Source organism: Argiope bruennichi, chromosome 5 (assembly GCF_947563725.1).
Source record: "Argiope bruennichi chromosome 5, qqArgBrue1.1, whole genome shotgun sequence".
NCBI lineage: Eukaryota > Metazoa > Arthropoda > Arachnida > Araneae > Araneidae > Argiope > Argiope bruennichi.
The window spans coordinates 82,600,418-82,621,182 of NC_079155.1; the positions used below are offsets into that span (position 1 = coordinate 82,600,418).

The following is a 20,765-nucleotide window of genomic DNA, read 5'->3' on the forward strand; positions in this document are numbered from 1 at the left end:
CAGGTATTTTTATATAAAATATAATACTACAAGAAAGCTACTATATATAAGATTTAATCCAACGCAATAATGCATAGAATAATTGATTATCTATGTTTATAAAAAAATCATAATTGCTTTACAAGCAAGATACTATAGATTTTTTTTTATGTTTCACTTTTTCGGATATTCAGCCGAATTGGGGAGGGGAGAGGGCAATATATAATAGCCCACACTAACATTTGTCATCCCTAAATGTAACCAAAATACTTGTTAAATGTCGTTATTTCTCACTTAAACTAATAAATGTCTATATTTAATATATTGAATACTGAATAAGAATGTTTTTATTTCGTTAATATAAAACCACTTTTAAATTCAGAACTTTTGGAACTTTTTGGTTCTCTGTTCCTAAAGATCAAAAGACTATTTGATCAAAGCAAAAAAATTTAAAAGTTGTTGTTTTTTTTTCCTTCTATTTTTACCTAATTGCAATGGACAATAAAGGGGAACCAAGACACTACATATGGTCACGCGATATAAATAATAGGCTGCTGTTCAGATTTTGAATTATTATTTATTATTTATTGTATATAGCATTTCGTGTAAAATTTTTGTAATTTGTCCCATTCTGTGCAATAAACATGTTTTGCTACTAAAATTCATTTTAATGGTATATTAATATATGTGATGTAATTTGGCAGTTATCGTATTTAATATTTGCCCGATTCCAAATAACTCACTTTTTTTAAATAAAAGAAAACAATAAGCTATTAGCAAACAGTTTAAAAGAAGAATTTATAAAAAAAATATTTAAAAAAATCAGTGAGCCTTTTATATGATTGAGTTTTGTTTTCTTATTGCAACGTGCGACAAAAAAATCCAACAAAAGCTACTAAAAACGTATTTTTTGTAAGAAAATTATTCCTAAAGAGGACAACAAAAAAAAATCAAATTATCAATTTTTAATTCACCTTATGTGGTGTCTACTTGACTATACTTTCGAAGTTTCGAATTTTTTCCTGCTTAGGCAGGAAATGTTATCGATGTTCGATTTTTTTTTTTTTTAACTCCAGGTATTTTTAAAATTAAAACTTTCAATATGTGTTTTCATTTTTTTTCACTTCTATTTAGAAACAAAAATACATAAATTAAAGTTTGTGCGAACTTTGAACCTCATCATTCTAAATTTATCTGTTTAGTAAAGCTGAAGTGTTTGGTAGAAAATTGTTGATTTAGTAATGAAAAATTTAATAAGAGATTATTCTAATATTATCTGATTGAATCATAGCTATACACACATATAAAAGATAACCAAAAGTTCTGCTCTCAATTTTCTTTTTTCCCCCTACCTGGTAATAATGTATTTGCAGAACTGTTCTTTTCAAGCATGACTTAATAGATTATTTCTGAATCGTTACAAATAGTCTTATATTAAAAATATCAAAAATACTCAAAATTATATAAGGTATTAAATATTGTATGCGTCAATAAAAATATTTCTAAAAATTTAACTTAAAATTTTATATAGTTCTTCCATTTTTATTGGTCGCATTTAATAAAACTTTTTGTGCAACATTTTAAACAATTTTTTTTTTTCCTTTTTCTGCAACCAAACCTGACCGAGTAATGAAACTCTGAATCTAACACCAGCGATTGATTGACCGTTATGATCATTGAAATGATCTAAAATAGTCTAAAATAGGGATAATCAAACATTTTATACGCAAAATTTCTTTATTTAAAATTTTAATTCGTCAAGAATATTTTCCTAAGTATGATTAATAGGACGGGGAGAATGTATAAAAATTTAGACTTCGCAATTTTTTCATTAAGAGATTCATACAATGTAAAATAAAATATTTTACACATAAAAGATTTGCATTAGAACACTTTTTTTCATCTGAAAACGCATTTCTATCTCTTAATAGTATAAAAATCAGCATTTAGACTATTATTGGAGTGAACAGTGGACATTTTAAATATTTTCTGCATGTTTTTGAATGATTGAATCCGGCCATATCTTAATTCGAAATTTTGCCCTCTAATCTATAAACGAAAGTCGAATTTATAAACTATTCTCTTCGATTCATAGAAGAAAGTCGAAAATAAAAGAACGAAAACTGATTTTTTATTGTAGACAGACTTTTATATTTGTAGACAGTCAAAATTATCCCCGATTTCTTGGACTTTATTGATATTTATTATTTGTGAAGAAATCTGAAAGTAAAGCATCAGTTTTCTGGGAAAGACCTAGAAGACTTTTCGTTTACTTCTAATAAAATCTCGCTTTGAAACTTTACGTATTTTATTTACGAGTTTCATAATTTTGAAACCATAGGCATATGACGAGGGCCGACACGAGCTATCGTTCGTGCTTTGGTGCTTGAAAATGATTAAGTTTTATATATTTCAGATATTTTGAATGCTCAGTTAGTTACATGCTATTACTTATTGGTCAGATTTTTCTAAAAATATATTTGTTGTAATTTTTTGTTAAAATATAGCACTGCAACTAACACTGCTTCATCAATATTGTAAACGCTTATAGCTAGATTATTGCTTATCGTGAGCCGAATCATTTATTTTCGTGTCTTCGTATCTTTGAAAGCTGAGAATAATGTTCTCTAACTGATGGGGATGACTGATTTCTGTAAAATTTCGATGTTTTCTATTTATTTAGATCACGGATTCACTTTATTAAATCTGTTCACTCCAATAAAGGTTTCATTTATTCCTTTAAGAAAACGAAATTTCTATATTTCTTAGGAAAGGAAGGATTGGTCATACTTGCCATGGCGCACTCTGATCTATATTATCAAAACGTATTACTATACTATTTATTTATTATGGTAAAAAATTAACCACTTAACTGTTTTTGACGAGTATACTCGTCATGGAAAAAGTACAGCATTTTACTTTATGACGAGTATACTCGTCATGGAAAAAGTACAGCATTTTACTTTATGACGAGTATACTCGTCATGGAAAAAGTACAGCATTTTACTTTATGACGAGTTTATTTTCAGTAGTAATAAGCAATTTAGATACGCATTTTCAGGAGTCGAAACAGTTAACTTGTTGCAAATGTTGAAGATCTAGAAACAAATTACTCTAATTCAATTTTTTCTCCTTTGTATATATGTTTATTAATTATAGCAGACTGAGGATTAATCTTGGTTAAAATCTATTAGATCCATATGAAATATTCTTAAGCTGCGCCAGAGCATTTGAGATAGAAAATAATACGATGGAAAAAAAAATTTATAAAAAAATGAATTTACGGAAACAACATATTTATAATAATATAAAAAATAAAATTTTGGACTACTACTAATAAAATTAATCATGGAATTTGCAATGATGGAAGATGCTGCAAATATTTAATATCAACCTTCTCCTCCCATTTGTAAGGTAATATATTTTCAAAAAAATTATGAAAAAAACTTTCTAAGTTACTTTCACCCGTTTCTGTTTATGATTTTAATGATTAATTTAATCAATTACCTTCAGGGCGGGGAAATTTACTATATATCAGTGCAGTCGTACTTCGCTTTGACCTGATGGTATCTCTCTTAACCGTGGCAGGGCAGTCAACAAGACGGCCGTTCGAAAACATTTGCCCTCGGGGCCTGGAGCATGTTTCAAATTTGTATTGACGAGTGTAATGAGGGGGATATAAATCATTTGTAAAAGCTCTTAACGTGCGATGCTCTGCCTGCGGTTTTATGTCGCTTGTTGCAACAATTAGAGGATCAGCACTAGCATCGAGCCATAAATTAAGAAAAGTGACTCATTCGCCAGGATGCAGTTTTTATGAAAGGTTGTAAAAACGGGACAAAACGCAAAGCGGGGAGAGAATTCATCTTTTCCCGATTCTGTGGCTCCGTAAAAGATCACACCCTTCTTCGCTTCGGAGGATTTAACCCTCCCACGCCGCTTTATTAATTGGATATTATGTGGCTTTATCGTCACATTAAAACTCTGTCCCAGGTGGTGGAAACCATCTCGAAATTGTATCGCCGGGATAAATGATGGGTTGTAAAGGAAGTTCATTGTCTGTGCCACGTTGATTAAAACAAGGAGTGGTCAATAACCTTAAATGTTTATATGCGCATGAGTGTTTTAAGGATTTATTATTGAGGTTTATCTTCCGAGGTTAATAGAATTGGACGAAAATAGGATACATGGTATTCAGATCGATTCTATTTTCGAGGCCATAAACAAGGCTTATCTCATAATATTCGTCAGCTATATATGAATATCAAAAAATGAGTGCAAGAAGTTGGAGTTTATCTTCTTTTTAACTCTATAATTGCATTGATTAAGAAATAATGTAAAGACCTGAAGTCAGTTCTACTTCTTAAATAAATTTGTAAGTTCATTTAATGTCTTTATCCTTCTAATAATGCCTTAACTTGTCTTCATTGCAATACATAATGGCATTATATACTGCAGATTTTTAAAGATTTTATGATAAAAGTGATTGTACAGATGAAAGGTTTAAATAAATTTTAAAACTTTCCTTGGTGCCTATTGATAGATTCAAGGTTATAAAAACTAATATATTATTATTATTTTACTGTACTGTAAAGTAATATTTCTTTAGTGGATTAAAATTTCTGGATTATTATTACTAATTAAACTTCGTTTAAGAATTTAGATCATTGTAATTTTATCTGCGTGGTATTTACTGCCTAGCCCTAAAATAATTATACAACTTATTGTCTTTTCTTAATGTAAGTATTCATTCATACATCATGAAGATCTATCATACACATTCAAATGCAAAAAAGCACTAGATTGGGAGTTTAGTATATAGTTTTTAATAAACAACGTTCTTTTATAACTCTGTCATCCAAAACTTATTCACAGAGAATCCCTTGTTAGGTTAGAAATTCTAGTTGCTTACCTAAAGTTTACATAAAAACGATCTCGTTTCAAAAATCAAAAATAGGGATCTAATAAGGATCCAATCATATGTATTTCTGATGTAGTGAACTTATCATTAGTGATATCTTTTTGGTTACAAAAAGATATCAGTTCTAGTGCTCTAGAAGATTTCTTATGAGAAAGTGGGGGGGGGGGGCTCTATGGACAAAAATAAACTTTTATTTCACTTATTGTTCTACACCCCTTCTCCACTTTATCAATATCTTTCTTTTGTAAAGTTGTTAAGATGTCTTCTCCTATCGGTATTGCAATTATTGTATCGGTATTGCTTTATTTTGCTACGAATTTCTTTAATATCATCTTCATGTACACCGTCTTGCGCACCGCATTCAAGCCGGACATTTAAAAAAAAAAAAAACGCTTTCACCTGATCTGTGCTGTCTTATTACTGAAACTTGCAAATGTATCACACTTCGATGAGCCTGAAGTTTACGTGGTTCAGAACAGTGTCTGCCCTCAATTTTTGTACATGTATAAGCTGATTATTTAGAGACATTTTACATACAATTGTTACAATTTTGGTTCACTTTTCTGCATCTATTATAATGTATTATTTCGGTTTCTTCGTCTGTCTTTCTCCAACATTCTCGTCCCATGTCCGTCTTTTTTTCTCTTTATATCATCTTTATTCATAACTTTTAGCAAATTAAATATTTTAGATCTCCGGTTCCTTTCGCTTTTTCTCTAATAGATTTTTATTCTTTCAGGCGCAAGTATTACATAATTTGCTTTTGGTTCAATTGCAAACCTAATAATGTACTATTTCTTTTTTCCAGGTACAAGGGAGGCTGCCTTCGTCCATGCCATATCGGCAGCAGGTGTGGCGCATCAAGTGACGCGTGCCTGTAGCAGTGGAGCCCTGGGTCGTTGCGGGTGCGACCGGACTGTCCGGGGTTTCTCGCCCGAAGGCTTTCAGTGGTCCGGCTGCTCTGACAATGTAGCTTACGGCACGGCCTTCTCAAAGAGCTTCGTGGACGCCAGGGATTTGAGGGCGGCCAGAGGACGGTCCAGTGCGAGGGCTCTCATGAATCTGCACAACAATGAAGCTGGCAGAAAGGTGAGATTTTGCATATATAATATGAAATGATTTCTTTTTATCTATTTTAAAACTTAATTTATTTTTTTAATCTTAAATTTACCCATAAACCCCTTCTACTCCTGCAAAATGGCTTACAAAGCAGTTAAACTTTTAAAGATAATAGAACCTTTTGAAGCAAACCTGGTCAGAAATAATGGAACCTTAATCGGTGGAAGACAAATAACAAACATTTACCAACGCCAAATTTTAATATTAGATCACAAACTTCCTTTATACATCGAAAACAAAATTCTTTCAGGCGAAACTATCAAGCTTATCGAGGTCGCTTCCAAACATTTTTGATTTGATTTTGAAAAATTTAACCAAAATCATAACCTACATTTCCAGCAAAAATTTGCACACAACAAACTTTTCCAAATGCCTATCATTGGGCACAAGTATATTCCTTTTAGCAACCCCAGTTTGTGATTAATCTTTCCATAACAGTTAATTTGGCTCCTCGGTGCTTAGAAGTGCCTCTTAGCATCAAAAATAAGAAAAAATCCTTCTACTAAGGCCCCTGGCCTTGAACAAGAACAATAATTAATATCAGTATATATCTTAACTTTTACAAGTCTAGTTAATTTGAACAATATATTTGACCGCCATACCTTACTTCATAATGCAAATATTGTTATTGACACGGGATCCACTCTCTGTATTATCAGCAGATAATGAGATAAAACTAAATTTACAGAGAGAAAATAAATCCAGATTTCAGTCAAATAAGCTCATGGAACGTTCCAGTGAACTGAATTGTTGTGACATATATTTAAACATTGGCAATACAAATAAAGTTATTCATCAATGAAAATCTTTTACCATAAATAATCTTAAGATTTCAGATTGCAGTTTATATAGATTAGTTATAGGTTATGATAAAAATAAAATATTACAGAATAAAAAAATTATTACTAATCAAACAAATAACAATCCATTGTCTTTTCATATTGTAGAAAATATTGTAGGATAAGATAGTGAATACATACCTCAAAGGAAATTTTTGCACCTCTGATTATGAACAAATCATGTGTTATTACTTGTATGAGAATATTTTTCATATGTTTGCAAAAATTAAATATGATGTTGGTAAAATTCTAATTATAAATTCTGATTTACCACTTTCACAAAGGGTTCATAGAACTACTGCTGAAATTGAGATAAATAGGGTGATGAAAAATTGGAACGAACGCCTCTTCAGCTTAGCGGGCGGTCCTATCTGTTTAGTTTGCCTAGTTAGAAATCCACTATTGATATCAATAATAATTTATTAAAATAAATATCTAATAAAATCGTCAAATAAATAAAATTATATTAATAATTATTAATTCAAATATCGATGTCAATAAAATTATTTAATCCAAATTCAAATAATCTAACGCATACTATTTTTTTTAAAAAATAGTTTATGTTTTTGTAATTTTAAAGCAGATAATGACGAAAATATACTCGATTATTTCAAGAAAGTCGTGTTTGTAAAACTTTCCGACTTGCTGCTCTTTTTCTTTCTTTTCTTTTTTAAATTGTAATGTAGAATATAATTTTATTGTCAGTTTGGAATGATAGTGATCTTTCATTTCTTGGTTATTTGCAATTCAAAACAGTATTTTTTGTTTACATGTATTTTCGAAGCTATGTCTGAGAATGTGGTGTCACTAATGAAGACTTGACCTTGAATCAGAAAATATCCATATGTCAAAATATGCGCATTCTAAACATCCTTTTACACTACTCCTTCCACTGTGCTTACCGTAGTGTTAGCGTTAGACGAAACAAACCAATTAATGCATTGTTTTTTATAAATGCTATTCGTATGCAAAGATAAACAGTCAAAACATTCCGATTCTGCACAATTTCAGCAATTCCCGTCACTTCTCGTATGTGATCAAAGTTTCAAACAATAATTTTACTGTCATTATCTTCCGAATGTACGTCTAGTAGACGTTTGTTTTTGCAAAACCCCTACAGGATTTCCAGTTCAAAAATTTTCTCACATTGTTCTAAAATGGATTCAATTTCCCCATAAACCTTAAATAATCTTGCGTATGCATAATTATGTAGAATTAAAATAGCTGGTGATGGTACAGAAAATGAATTATAGCTTTGAAAGCAAGTTGTATTTAAAATCTTTTAGTTAAAATTTCAACAGCATCAAAAGGAAAGATTTAAATGTTTTTATTAACTGAATAAAATTTCTGAGTAGTGATTTTCTATATACCCTGCTGTGGGCAGTATTTAAATACTTAGTACCGATTTCTTTGGGGGGGAAAATAGAAAAAAAATCATTTTAGAGCACAATATATTTGTTTGTAGATGTAATATAATGCAGACGAAATAGATATTGTTTGAGATGAAACAAAGAGTTGGAGTTGCCATTTGGAACATGACTGTTATCCATCAAAATTACCCAAAGAGTTAAAAGGTTCATAGTAATAGCAAGTGTTCCATGCAGAACATAAGGATGGTACTTCCCATTTAAAAGTTCTAGCATTAAAAAAAAAATTGTATTGCAGAACATAAATTTAAATTCTGTAACTGGGACCTAACTGTTGCTTAACATTGTAAAATTCTATTTCAGCACAAACTTATATCTGAGGATCTATATCTCAAACTGCATTTGTAAGAAAATGGAATAGACACTATTGTAAAAAAAAAAAAGTAGATCAAATAATTTGCATTTATCTAAAAATGTATGTTATTTTAAAATGATAAAATATACGCTTTCTGAGGCTTTATAACAGTGAAACATACTTATAGCTGATTTTGTTAGATGTAATCGATATATTAGCAATGCTTCAACTATCGTTGATTATTCAAGATGAAAAAGGCCATTTGTAGGATATAAATGGAAACTATTGGTAAAACATTTTTCATTTATTTCTTAGGTCACCAGATCTCAATGAATGGATGTGACAAAAAAAGGCATTTTATTTAACAAAACGCAATAAAATTTTTAATGTAAAGGGCCGTTATTTCTCTAATAGACCATAAAAAGAAAACGAGAATAGAGAACAAAGCGAATTTATTACCAAAAGTTATGTTTAAACATGGTTCTTTCCGATATAATCTACGTGAAGATTCAGGTGTTAGCCATATTGATGGACCAAATCTCTGATCTTCTCTTTGTAGAACGTTGCCTCCATTCATAAGAGATAGCCTTGTGTTCCTTTGACGTTTGTTAGCATTATTTACATCACTTTTTAATTTAAGTAACTAATTTTTATTATACTCTCATGATGAAACTATATAATTATTAAATTGATTTTATTTAAAACTAACCTATTTGTATTTAAGATTATCATGTAAAATTTGAGGCATTTTGAAATGTAATTTGCCAGTTCAACAAAAGTTTCCTAATTAGGACGTAGCTGTGTAATTACTTTTACGATTACTTTAAGAAAAAAAAGTAATATTTTTGCATCTTTCGAAAATTGGCACTATACATAATTTTTTTAAAAAAATAATTTTTTTAGGTTCAGTTTTAACCTACTAGATAATTTCGGGAAAGACATAGAACGGTGCACATTTAAGCACCGGTTACAGTAGTTAATTCGAAATCCATAAAATAATGCAACTACTTCCAGTTATGTCCATTTGCCAATTGCTCTCTTAAACGAAAATTTTTTTGAATGAATACCTAAAATTCTTAATATGATGTTCTGTAGATGCAAAATTATTTTATATTCGAATAAACGATTATTTATTTAATTAACAATAATTTGAAATATCTTCCTATTTTAATATCGAATCTCTTTTATGTACTTCTGAATTCACCTCTTTAATCGCCTAGGAAGTTTTTTAGATTTAAAAATATTTTATATTGTTAAACGTTAAGTATACTTAGTATTGAAGTAAATACTAGATATAAATCCTGAAAAAAAAAAAAAGATTTCCACGAACTGGTATTGAAGTAACCTTAACATTTAGCAATCCATCAATTAAAAAAATTAATTACATTAACATAAACTGCATGAGTAAAATTTAAGTTTTCTTGTATAATACATGCTGATCACGGAATCTAAAGCAAGTGTATTCCTGGCACGTACCGTAGTATCGTCGCAGGACATAGGAGAGCACCGAGTTCTGCCATAGGCATCAAAGTATGACACGTTTCATTCCACGACTGATAAAGAAAAAATTTGATAGAGCGGGACATGTTTTTACAATAATCAGGGTAAGTGGGTTAAAGATTTATTAGGTCTGTCCACGCTGAATATAGCCATTGCTAAGTCATGCTCATCGTTGTTATTAAAAAAAATGAAAATATGAATTTTTATGAAATCTTATCTTGTCTAATAACATATTTTTCATTGTCCCACTGTATGAAATTTATATACGTGATTTGCATTCTATTTTAATAGGTATAATTTCAGTATTTGAGATGTTATGTGAATATTAGAAAGTTATTTGATGTAAATTATATCTTTTATGTCCATCAAACACGCGTTTGTCTGTCGTTTGAATAGTATTGTTCTATCATGAAGTACAGCACCTTTCATCTATATAATCGACTCAGAAAGTGTTTAGATAAGATTATTATTATAGCTATACTTATATAAATCTCAATGTGTGTGTGTGTTGGCGATCTACAAGCCAGACCGTTTGACCTACAGCTACCAAATTTGGTACATGTATACCTTGGAGGTCGGGAATGTGCACCTAGGGTCCCTTTTTTGAATTTTTAATTAGAATTTTAATTATTAATCAAAAACTAACTTTCGCGCCAAAAAAATCTTTTCAATTTCCCCACTGCCAAATGAGTAAGGCTTCAAATTTTTTCCCCACACTAATGAGGCTAGGCTTAACATTTTTCGGCTGATTATTTCAAACAATTCTGTATATTTTATTAATGTTTGATGCATTTAAAATTAAACATTGCTAATTAATCGATCTTTCAGATTCATTCTGACGTACATTTGAATTAAAGTAAAACAGAATAAAGGAAATTAAAAATTTCTATTCTGCATAGCGTTATCCCAACTGGCGTAGAAAAATTCACGCATTTGCGTTACCGTAACTGGCGATGAAAATTGTGCATGCGCATTGTGTTCTGACTGTTGACAACTATTATAAACGGAGGCGGACTTGATTTAAATTATTTTTAGGTTAGTTGCATGCTTTTGTAATTAAATTGTATTTATGTTAGTTATATATTTTTTGTATATGCTTATAGTTTTAAGTACATCGTTTTTTAAATAGTTTTTTTTAACCTGTTTTCAACCGATAATTTTAAACGATTCGTTTTATTTTCTTAGTGTTTGATGCATTTAAAATTAAATATTGTTAATAAATCGATCTGCTCACGATGAATCTGAGAAAATTTTGTTCACATATTCTTGAAATATTACATAAATTAAGAAAGATATTCTTTAGTGTCCATAAAGTTTAAACGCTCAGTGACTCTGTTTTCAGTAATCATATTATAAAAAAATGCTTTGTTTCAGTAAAAAATATTATTATATTAATTGCAGATTAATCCTTTCCACTTTAATTTAAGGCATAAATTCTATGGGAGCTAACAGAAAATTAGAGAGATACATATTACGTTATGACTGAAGGCCTTTTAATATAATGAGTGAATTATATGACTATCAAAATTTGAAGTTTTAAAATATTTTGATGAAGAAGCTATTAAAGTAGGAATTGCATAAAATATTTAATTATTAAAATTTTAACGAATATTAAGATTGGCGAACCGGCTGGTCGTCAAAGGCGGCTAATATTAAATAAGATTTATTATTTTTTAAATATTATTATCAGTTAATTACACTGAAAGAAAAATTTGATGTTAATGTAAAAAAAATAACCCTTGCAAAAATGGAATTATGTATATATTTATTTTTAAATAAAAAATGCGCAGCAAAAAAGTACAAAAAATATTTCAAAAATAAAATATATTCCGAAATTGCTAAATAAAAATATATTTTAAAACTTCTCATACGAAGCATCATCGCTTGATAATTTTTTAAGATTGATTCATCTATTTTATTTGACTTTCAAAAATTGGCTCTTAATTTTTTTTTCATTGTATAAAGTATATTTGTACCAAATTTAATAATTATAACTCAAACAATTTGCCTGTAGAATGCCCACAAAAGAAAAACTTTCGATTCCCAAAATGTATTCAATATTATTGCAAGGTACACGGATTTAAATTAATTTACTAAAATAATGAGATGAGACTATTGTAAACTATACTTAAAAATTGATTAGAGACAAAAACGTTCAGAAATAAATTGCTAAAAAGTGATTTTTTCCTACTATTAAACTAGAGTTTAAAACAAAGGTTTTCTGCTCTGAAAATATTGAAGAAAAGCTTTAGAACTTGTTTACCCTTTAATTAAAAACTTATATTTGACTCATAATGCAATTTACTGATAGTATACCATTTTAAAAATGTTACGTTAAAGATTTTCTATCTTTTAACACTTTACACTCGGAAAGGTAACTCGATGCAAAATTATTCACCTAATGCAAGGGCTTGTTTATTACCGAAAAATTAATTTAAATCTTTTTACCATTCTGTAGGTATTTTTAACAATATAAAATGAAAAATAAATAAATAAAACGTCAAAATGATGCAACCGAGAGGCACCATCCGAGTGCAAAAAGTTAATCTTATTACATACACGATAAGATTAAAAACATATATGCATTCAAGATATTTAATAATTGGGATTATAAGGATTATTTAATAACTAGCCGCCTTTGGCGACCAGCCGGTTCGCCAATCTTAATGTTCGTTAAAATTTTAATAATTAAATATTTTATGCAATTCCAACTTTAATAGATTCTTCAGCAAAATATTTTAAAACTTCAAATTTTGATAGTCATATAATTCACTCATAATATTATAAAGGCCTTCAGTCATAACGTGATATGTATCTCTCTCATTTTCTGTTACCCCTCGTAGAATTTATGCTTTAAATTAAAGTGTAAATGATTCATCTGCAATTAATATAATAATATTTTTTACTGAAACAAAGCATTTTTTTTAATAATATGATTACTGATAATAGAGTCACTGAGCGTTTAAACTTTATGGGCACTAAAGAATATCTTTCTTAATTTATGTAATATCTCAAGAATTTGTCAACAAAATTATCGCAGATTCATCATGAACAGGTCGATTAATGAACAATGTTTACTTTTAAATGCATCAAACACTAAGAAAATAAAATGAATCGTTTAAAATAATCGGTCTAAAACAGGTTTAAAAAAACTACTTAAAAAACGATGTAATTAAAACTATAAGCATATACAAAAAAATATATAACTAACATAAATACAATTTAATTACAAAAGCATGCAACTAACCTAAAAATAATTTAAATCATTGAAAACAGGTTTAAAAAAAACTACTTAAAAAACGATGTACTTAAAACTATAAGTATATACAAAAAATATATAACTAACATAAATACAATTTACTTACAAAAGCATGTAACTCACCTAAAAATAATTTAAATCGTCTGTTGAAAGTGGTTGTCATGACAACAATCAGAACAATGCGCATGCGTGAATTTTCTTCGGAAACTTCTTTTCCCTTTCCAGCTGTGTTGCCATAGAAACCGGCGCACAGCTGTTTACACGTTTATGTTTATCTATTCAAATTTTATAATATCTAATCAGAGTAACGGTGAATATCAGTGTGTTCGTGTTCGTCAATAAATGTTAATTTTTTTAATAACATGATTAACGAAAACAGAGTCACTGAGCATTTAAACCTTATGGGAACTAAAAAATATCTTTCTTAATTTATGTAATATCTCAAGAATTTGTCGACCAACCGGTTCGCCAATCTTAATGCTCGTTAAAATTTTTATATTTAAATATTTTATGCAATTCCTACTTTAATAGCTTCTTCATCAAAATATTTTAAAACTTCAAATTTTGATAGTCATATAATTCACTCATAATATTATAAAGGCCTTCAGTCATAACGTAATATGTATCTCTCTAATTTTCTGTTAACACCCGTAGAATTTATGTTTTAAATTAAAGTGGAAAGAATTAATCTGCAATTAATATAATAATATTTTTTACTGAAACATAGAATTTTTTTATAATCTGATTAATGAAAATAGAGTCACTCAGCGTTTAAACTTTATGGGCGCTAAAGAATATCCTTTTCAATTTACGTATTATCTCAAGAATTTGTCAACAAAATTTTCTTAGATTCATTATGAGCAGATCGATTCATTAACAATGTTTACTTTTAAATGCATCAAACATTAAGAAAATGAAACGAATCGTTTAAAATAGACGGTTTAAAACAGGTTTTAAAAAAACTACTTAAAAAACGATGCACTTAAAACTATAAGCATATACAAAAAAATATATAACTAACATAAATACATTTTAATTACAAAAACATGCAACGAACCTAAAAAAAATTTTAATCCAGTCCGCATCGGTTGATAATAATTCGTCAACACAATGCGAAATTCAGAACACAAAGCGCATGCGTGAATTTTCAACGCCAGTTACGTAACGCAAATACGTGATTTTTTTTCTACGCCAGTTGGGGTAACGCTATGCGGATTAGAAATTTTTAATTTCCTTTATTCTGTTTTGTTTTAATTCAAAAGTACTTCAGAATGAATCTGAAACATGGATTAATTAACAATGTTTAATTTTAAATGCATCAAACATTAAGAAAATAAACAGAATCGTTTGAAATAATCTGCCGAAAAATACTAACCCTAGCCTCATTACTGTTGGGAGAAAAAAACCCCGGAAGCCTTACTCATTTGGCGGTGGCGAAAATGGAAGATTTTTTTGGCGGAAAAGTTGGCGGTGGGGAAAATGGAAGATTTTTTTGGCGGGAAAGTTAGTTTTTAATTAATAATTAAAATTTCAAAAAAAGGGACCCCAGGTGCACATTCCCGACCTCTAAGGTATACATGTACCAAATTTGATAGCTGTATGCCAAATGACCTGGCCTGTAGAGCGCCAACACACACACACATTGAGCTTTATTATAAGTATAGATTGCTTTAATTAAAGTAATGAAACAAACCAGTTTAGCCGTTGTTGCGATACAAAATGTGACATAACAGCTTTACGAATATAATATTCCTAAAATGTATAGATTAACTTATGGTGTATGATTAAAGCTAGAATACAATGTTTACACGTGCTTGAGAATCATTAATTGATAAATTAAATTGAAAAAAAATTGGGCGTAGGCAATATAAAAAATATATCGTAGACGTTGGGCAATCAAAAAATATTTATTAAGGTGTATGTACATACACTCTTAAAACTTCGAAAAACGTTCAAAATATCGAATATTTTTTTATTGCTTAATAATGTTCTCTGATCCTTTAGCTTTCAAACGATACCAAGATGTTGTCACTATTCGAAATATTTCTCGAGTTATAATTATTTTTCTTGAGGTGCTTTCATTAAAAACTCTAGTTACGGTGTTTTTAAAACTCATTTTATGAAGAATTACATTTTTCCACTATGTTGCTTCATTCAAACAATCATAACTCAACACCTTTCGAAAACTATTCATCGTTGATGAAAAAATTGTTTTAAAAAGAACTATATATTTTTATAACTTGATTGAGGCAGACAACATGAAGACTAATATTGGGCATCATTTCCAACTAGAGTTGTGTGTCTGTACAAATTATAATTTAAGATATCATGTTTCAAATAATAGGCTTATTAGCTCATTAAATATTATTTAATTAATTAATTAGTGTAATATATATATATATTTTTCTCACTGAAATGAGTTTAAACATATATTAATGACCTACTGTGGAAAAACTGGATTTTTAAAGTTAAAATTTAAAAAATATATATATTAATGCAATTATTAAAATGTGATTTCAGAAATATTGCATGAATTATACTTTGCCAATAACTCTTTTATGTTTCTTTGTGATCCATTAAATGGAAATTTTCCAACTTTTTAAAAATAAAAACTACTGCACATTCTGAATTCCATAAATGTAATTTGTCTTTTCCATAATTGTAACTTTTTTGTCATGAGAATTTATTTATAATAATTCAATGGCATATTTCTATGTTAAGTAACACTCGGTATTTTAGAATTCTGATTTATTTTCTGCGTGTTTTGTAAGAAGATAATCGATTTATTTTCTAAAGAAGTCATTTGTGCTTTAAGAAAATATTCGGTACTGTCACTAATGTTTTTCTACCAACATTAGAAATAGAAGTAACGATCGATTTTTGTTCTACAAAATGAATTGGTCGCTTGATATTTTAGATTATGAAGTTTATTTTCCATTGGTTCTGCTTAGAGTTAGTTGCTAGCGGCAATGTTTTCAAATTTGTGTTTTGTATTTGTTCGTTATCTGAGAATAACTGTCATTTTTTCGCAGTTTTATATTATAAGATGTACTGCAATAAAAATTATTTTTCTTATTGACTTATTTTCTCTTGGTAAATTAAAATATAATGATATCATTTAGATATGCTGTTAACACCAGAGCAGGAATTCAATTTCTAAAAGTTCGATTTAAAATTGTAGAATCTTAAAATATATTGCTATATTCTTTGCATGTATTTGCAAATTAATTTCAAAGATTAATTCATCAGAGCAATTATTCGTTGAGTTAAGAATGATAAAACTGGCAAAATGGCACTTGATAAAATTGGCAAAATCGAACTGCCATTACTTTTAAAATATTTCAAAATTAAAGTCATTTGCCTTTTAGAAGAATCCAATCGGATTTATTTCATTTTATTCCAGCAATCATTGATCTTAGCGTTTTATATTTGATTATAGCATCAATATGATTCATTAACGTAGTTACGCCAACTTTTTAGAAACGAATGTTAATCTGTGAAAAAATATCTGAAATCAATCGAATATCTGCCATTCATTCAATCAAATAAAATCAAAAGGCATCTCACCACTCTTTTCAGCAAGTGCCATCCATAAGACTGAATGATGTTTTCTTATGTATAATATGAAGACAAAAATGAAAGTGTGAATTTCTTGTATGGGTAATTAAATCAGATAAAAATATGCGGCGTGTCTGTCTTCTTTTAAAAACGAGTCGAAAGCAAAGCCAGATCAATACATAATGCTTTTTTTGGCTTCCGTGTCAGGTGTCGGAAGGTAAACAAAGGAAGCGTTTACATCTTAACATCAGGCAGATATTTTGTGACCATCCATCATTGCTGAGCGTGATGTTTAGATTGCCTGCAACAAAGAATAAAATCGACTTCCTTCGCTTTCTACCTTTCAGTTTTACTTTCATTGTTCTTCGCATATGCTTCCATATTTTCTTCTTTAGAATCAAACGGCTTATATATAATAAAAGTTTAGCGTTTTTTAAGATAGTAAATTGTGTTTTATCTGTGCTCTTGTCGATATGCAAAAGTAATTTTCTATCTTTTCATTCTTTGATTACTATCTTTCATTCTTTGCAAAAATCATTTTCCATCTTTGTTTTCTATTTTCTGCTATTTGAAATATCTAGTGGGATAGCTTGGATTGGAATGTGCTTTTACAGTCATTTTATTCAAATCGAACGCTTCATTGTTTAAAGAATTTTTCATTTTCTTGCTGATAGTTGACAGAGGTTACTAGACATTGATGAATTATCATCTATATGAATTTTTTTTTTACATTGATGATACAATCACTAATCGCTTTTACACCTTTCAAATGTGCAGAAAAATAGTGGTGTAAATAGCGAGGACTAGATAGAAGTGCATAGATGAAAGTACTTAAATGGTAAAGGTAAACGTTCACAAATACACATTAATAATATTAGAGTATTTTTATTCTTATTTGTAGTACTTACCTCATATAAATATGCTATATAAGTTAAACGCACTGCATTTATAGTTTTGATTTTTCATTGACTACAAGGAGATTTATTAAAATATATGTAAACGTATTTTTTTTTCAAAATAATTATTAAGATGTATCAATGTTCTTTCTCTGCATAAAACGTAAAAATTTTAATAATTATTGTATTTACTTATTGTATTTATTATACATTTATTCTAATCGAAAAACATAATTACTGTGTCTTATCGTACTATTTCATCCGATAAGAATTTTTATTTGTACTATTAAGGCGTGAATTCTTAAATAACTCCCAGAGTTTTTAACAGTTACATAAAATATGTTCCTTTCTAAATATGAATTTTAAAGTTAGAAAAATAATTTTCAACTTTTCAAATATATGTGGGGAAAGGCAACGACCAGCATTAATATGAAAATATATTTATTATAATTAAAGGACAAAGAACAAAACATTACTATATTAACCTAAAACATATAAAGATACATGAGGGTGATCTGTACGTCTTACAGACTTACTACCCAACTCTCATCTGCCAATAATGGCGGGAAAGCATCATGTGATGCATGACACAACATGGCGCCATACAGGAGATGAGATCTGTTAACAGTTCCCATATATATATGCAGTAAATCGATTTTATATACGTTGTCGAATATACTCAAGAATATATTCGTTTGCGCGTAAATGAATATTTTAAATTCATGCAAACATATTTTGTGAAAATACTTTCCAAATTAACTTAGAGTAAAAATAATGTATGCTAAATATTTAGATATGTGTAGCTTATTTTTGAAGATAAAATATAGTAATATTTTTTTCTCAAAAATTATGGGTAACATACCAAGTGATAAAAATAAATCATAGCATATGATGCTTTTGTTTTGCGTGATCTTTATTATTTTTATATAACAATACCCGAAGGATTTCATGATGAACAATATTTTAGAAATCCTGCGTATTCCATATTTACTATTGTACTTTAAATAATTCAGAAATATTTAAAAAAAAATTTAATTTAAATTTTTAACTAATTTTTTATAAAATTTTCTTGCCTATTTCTTTTGTTAGCTTAGATTTATAAAAAAAATATTGCAATTTTGTCATTGTAATGGGCAACTAAAAAGTTTTGCAAATTCAAAAATTTCCTAAGCGTTGAGTGTATCCACTTTGCCATTAGCTCTATGCGACTAGCCAGAATTCATTAAAAAGTTCCAAATTGCTCATGAGAAATTCCCATTAATGTTATTCTTCTGTGCAACTGATTTTACATTTTGCATTGAATACCTTTACTGAAGGAGAAACTGAAAAATTTCTTAAGACTTTTTAAAATTTAAAATAAATTTGGGTAGTAAAAATTAAATTTTATTTATTATTCCCTTAAAATATTGCAATTAAGTTTCTGAAACCTTTCAATTAAAAAAGTTTGAAATAAATAGTCAACTTGTTTGTTTGTTTTTCTGTTCCTCTCTTTTACCCTTTTAGTAAAAATGTGTCTTTTTTTTTTTTTTTAAAGCGGATTGTTTAGTATTCCTGAGCGATCTTCTTCGGTTTGTCGGAGGGTGAAATCATCTTGCCCCTAGGAACCCATTTTTATCGTATCCGCAATCCCCAATGTGAGAATCCGAATGAACACTATATTTCTTTTATGTTTTGTTGTGTTTCTTTCGTGGCATGATCTCTATCTAGCTCAATAAATACAATTTTACAGTTTAATACAGTCCGTTTTTTTCCCTTGTACTTTCGGCATAACATGTATATCAGAAATCACTTTGAAATATTAAAAATATTTGCACTTTAAAGAAAAACTTTATTTTGCGCTGAAATATATTACAGTAATTTTCTAATAAAAAAATAAATTTTATTCTGGAACATTCTCTATCCCGCTGTGAACGGCATTATATAATGCTTAATAAAAAGAAATTCGATCAGCAAAAATAGAGCATTTATCTTAAATATATCGCACTAAAAGCAGTTAGATGGCCGACTAAATTTGCCCACCTTCATAAACCTTTCACAAAACTAAAAGCTAAACTCTTATTTTATACTAGCCGGTCAAAACCTGCATCACTTAATTCTGAACGTTGGATTGCATTTGTTAGTGAATTAACATATGTGGTCGTGTTTTGCATATTTAACTAAAGTCACAGTTGGAAATACGTCTGCCATGCTGTATAATTTCAAAAGCAGCGTCTTGACAAACACCTTTCATGATCATCGGCTTAACTTCTTTGTGCTAATCTCCAGATTTATTAATTTCAGCAAACAAGGGACTATTTTTTATCTACCCCATAAAACTAAATTCTGGAAACTACTTTTACACTTTGCATTAACTGCCGACATAGCCACTGCCCTTAATGCAATAACAATCCCATGCATCAGCCAGAAACTACCTGTTGCATAAAATGCCACGAGCAATGAAGTTAGTACCGAACATGAATACTGAGCGACAGGGAGTCAGGACAACACAAAAGCAGTAATAGATTCGATGTTTAACAACATGGTGATTATTCTTCGAGTGGTCCATAAAACTCCGTTTGACTGTTGCATCTTGTAGTGGGAAAGTTTTCAGTCGGTAATTATTTTCTAAATGTCCTAACTGCGATAAGAAATGAGCTATTACATATACTTGGAGAAATTCCTGAAGGGGTAATTTGTTGCCCTATAAATCAATCCCTGGCGGGAAAGTGATAGTTCCAGTGGTGATAAAAAGAAACTGGACGATAAAAACTTCACACGTTTCACCGTCCACCGGGACCGATGACCCGGCCACTTGTTGAAATTCTTTTTCCCCGGCGTCGTTCCACATGCACATGGCCTGGAATTATCCTGACATTGATACTTTCTTTAAATATAATTCAGTCCGTTGTGAACGAATTTCAGCAATTAAGAACTGATTATCCAGAAAGAACTGGTTATAAAAATAGATGTTATTATGTGTTTGGATTATGAGC

General features: G+C 29.2%; 1 protein-coding gene across 1 annotated transcript in view; it reads left to right on the top strand.

The window, feature by feature from the left end:
- Positions 1 to 20,765, top strand: part of LOC129968716 (protein Wnt-4-like) — a 196,332-nt gene that overhangs the window by 137,341 nt on the left and 38,226 nt on the right. Inside the window, exon 3 of the mRNA XM_056082893.1 lies at positions 5,709 to 5,989. Within this exon, the coding sequence (XP_055938868.1) occupies positions 5,709 to 5,989 (281 nt within the window). The remainder of the gene's footprint in view (positions 1 to 5,708; positions 5,990 to 20,765) is intronic.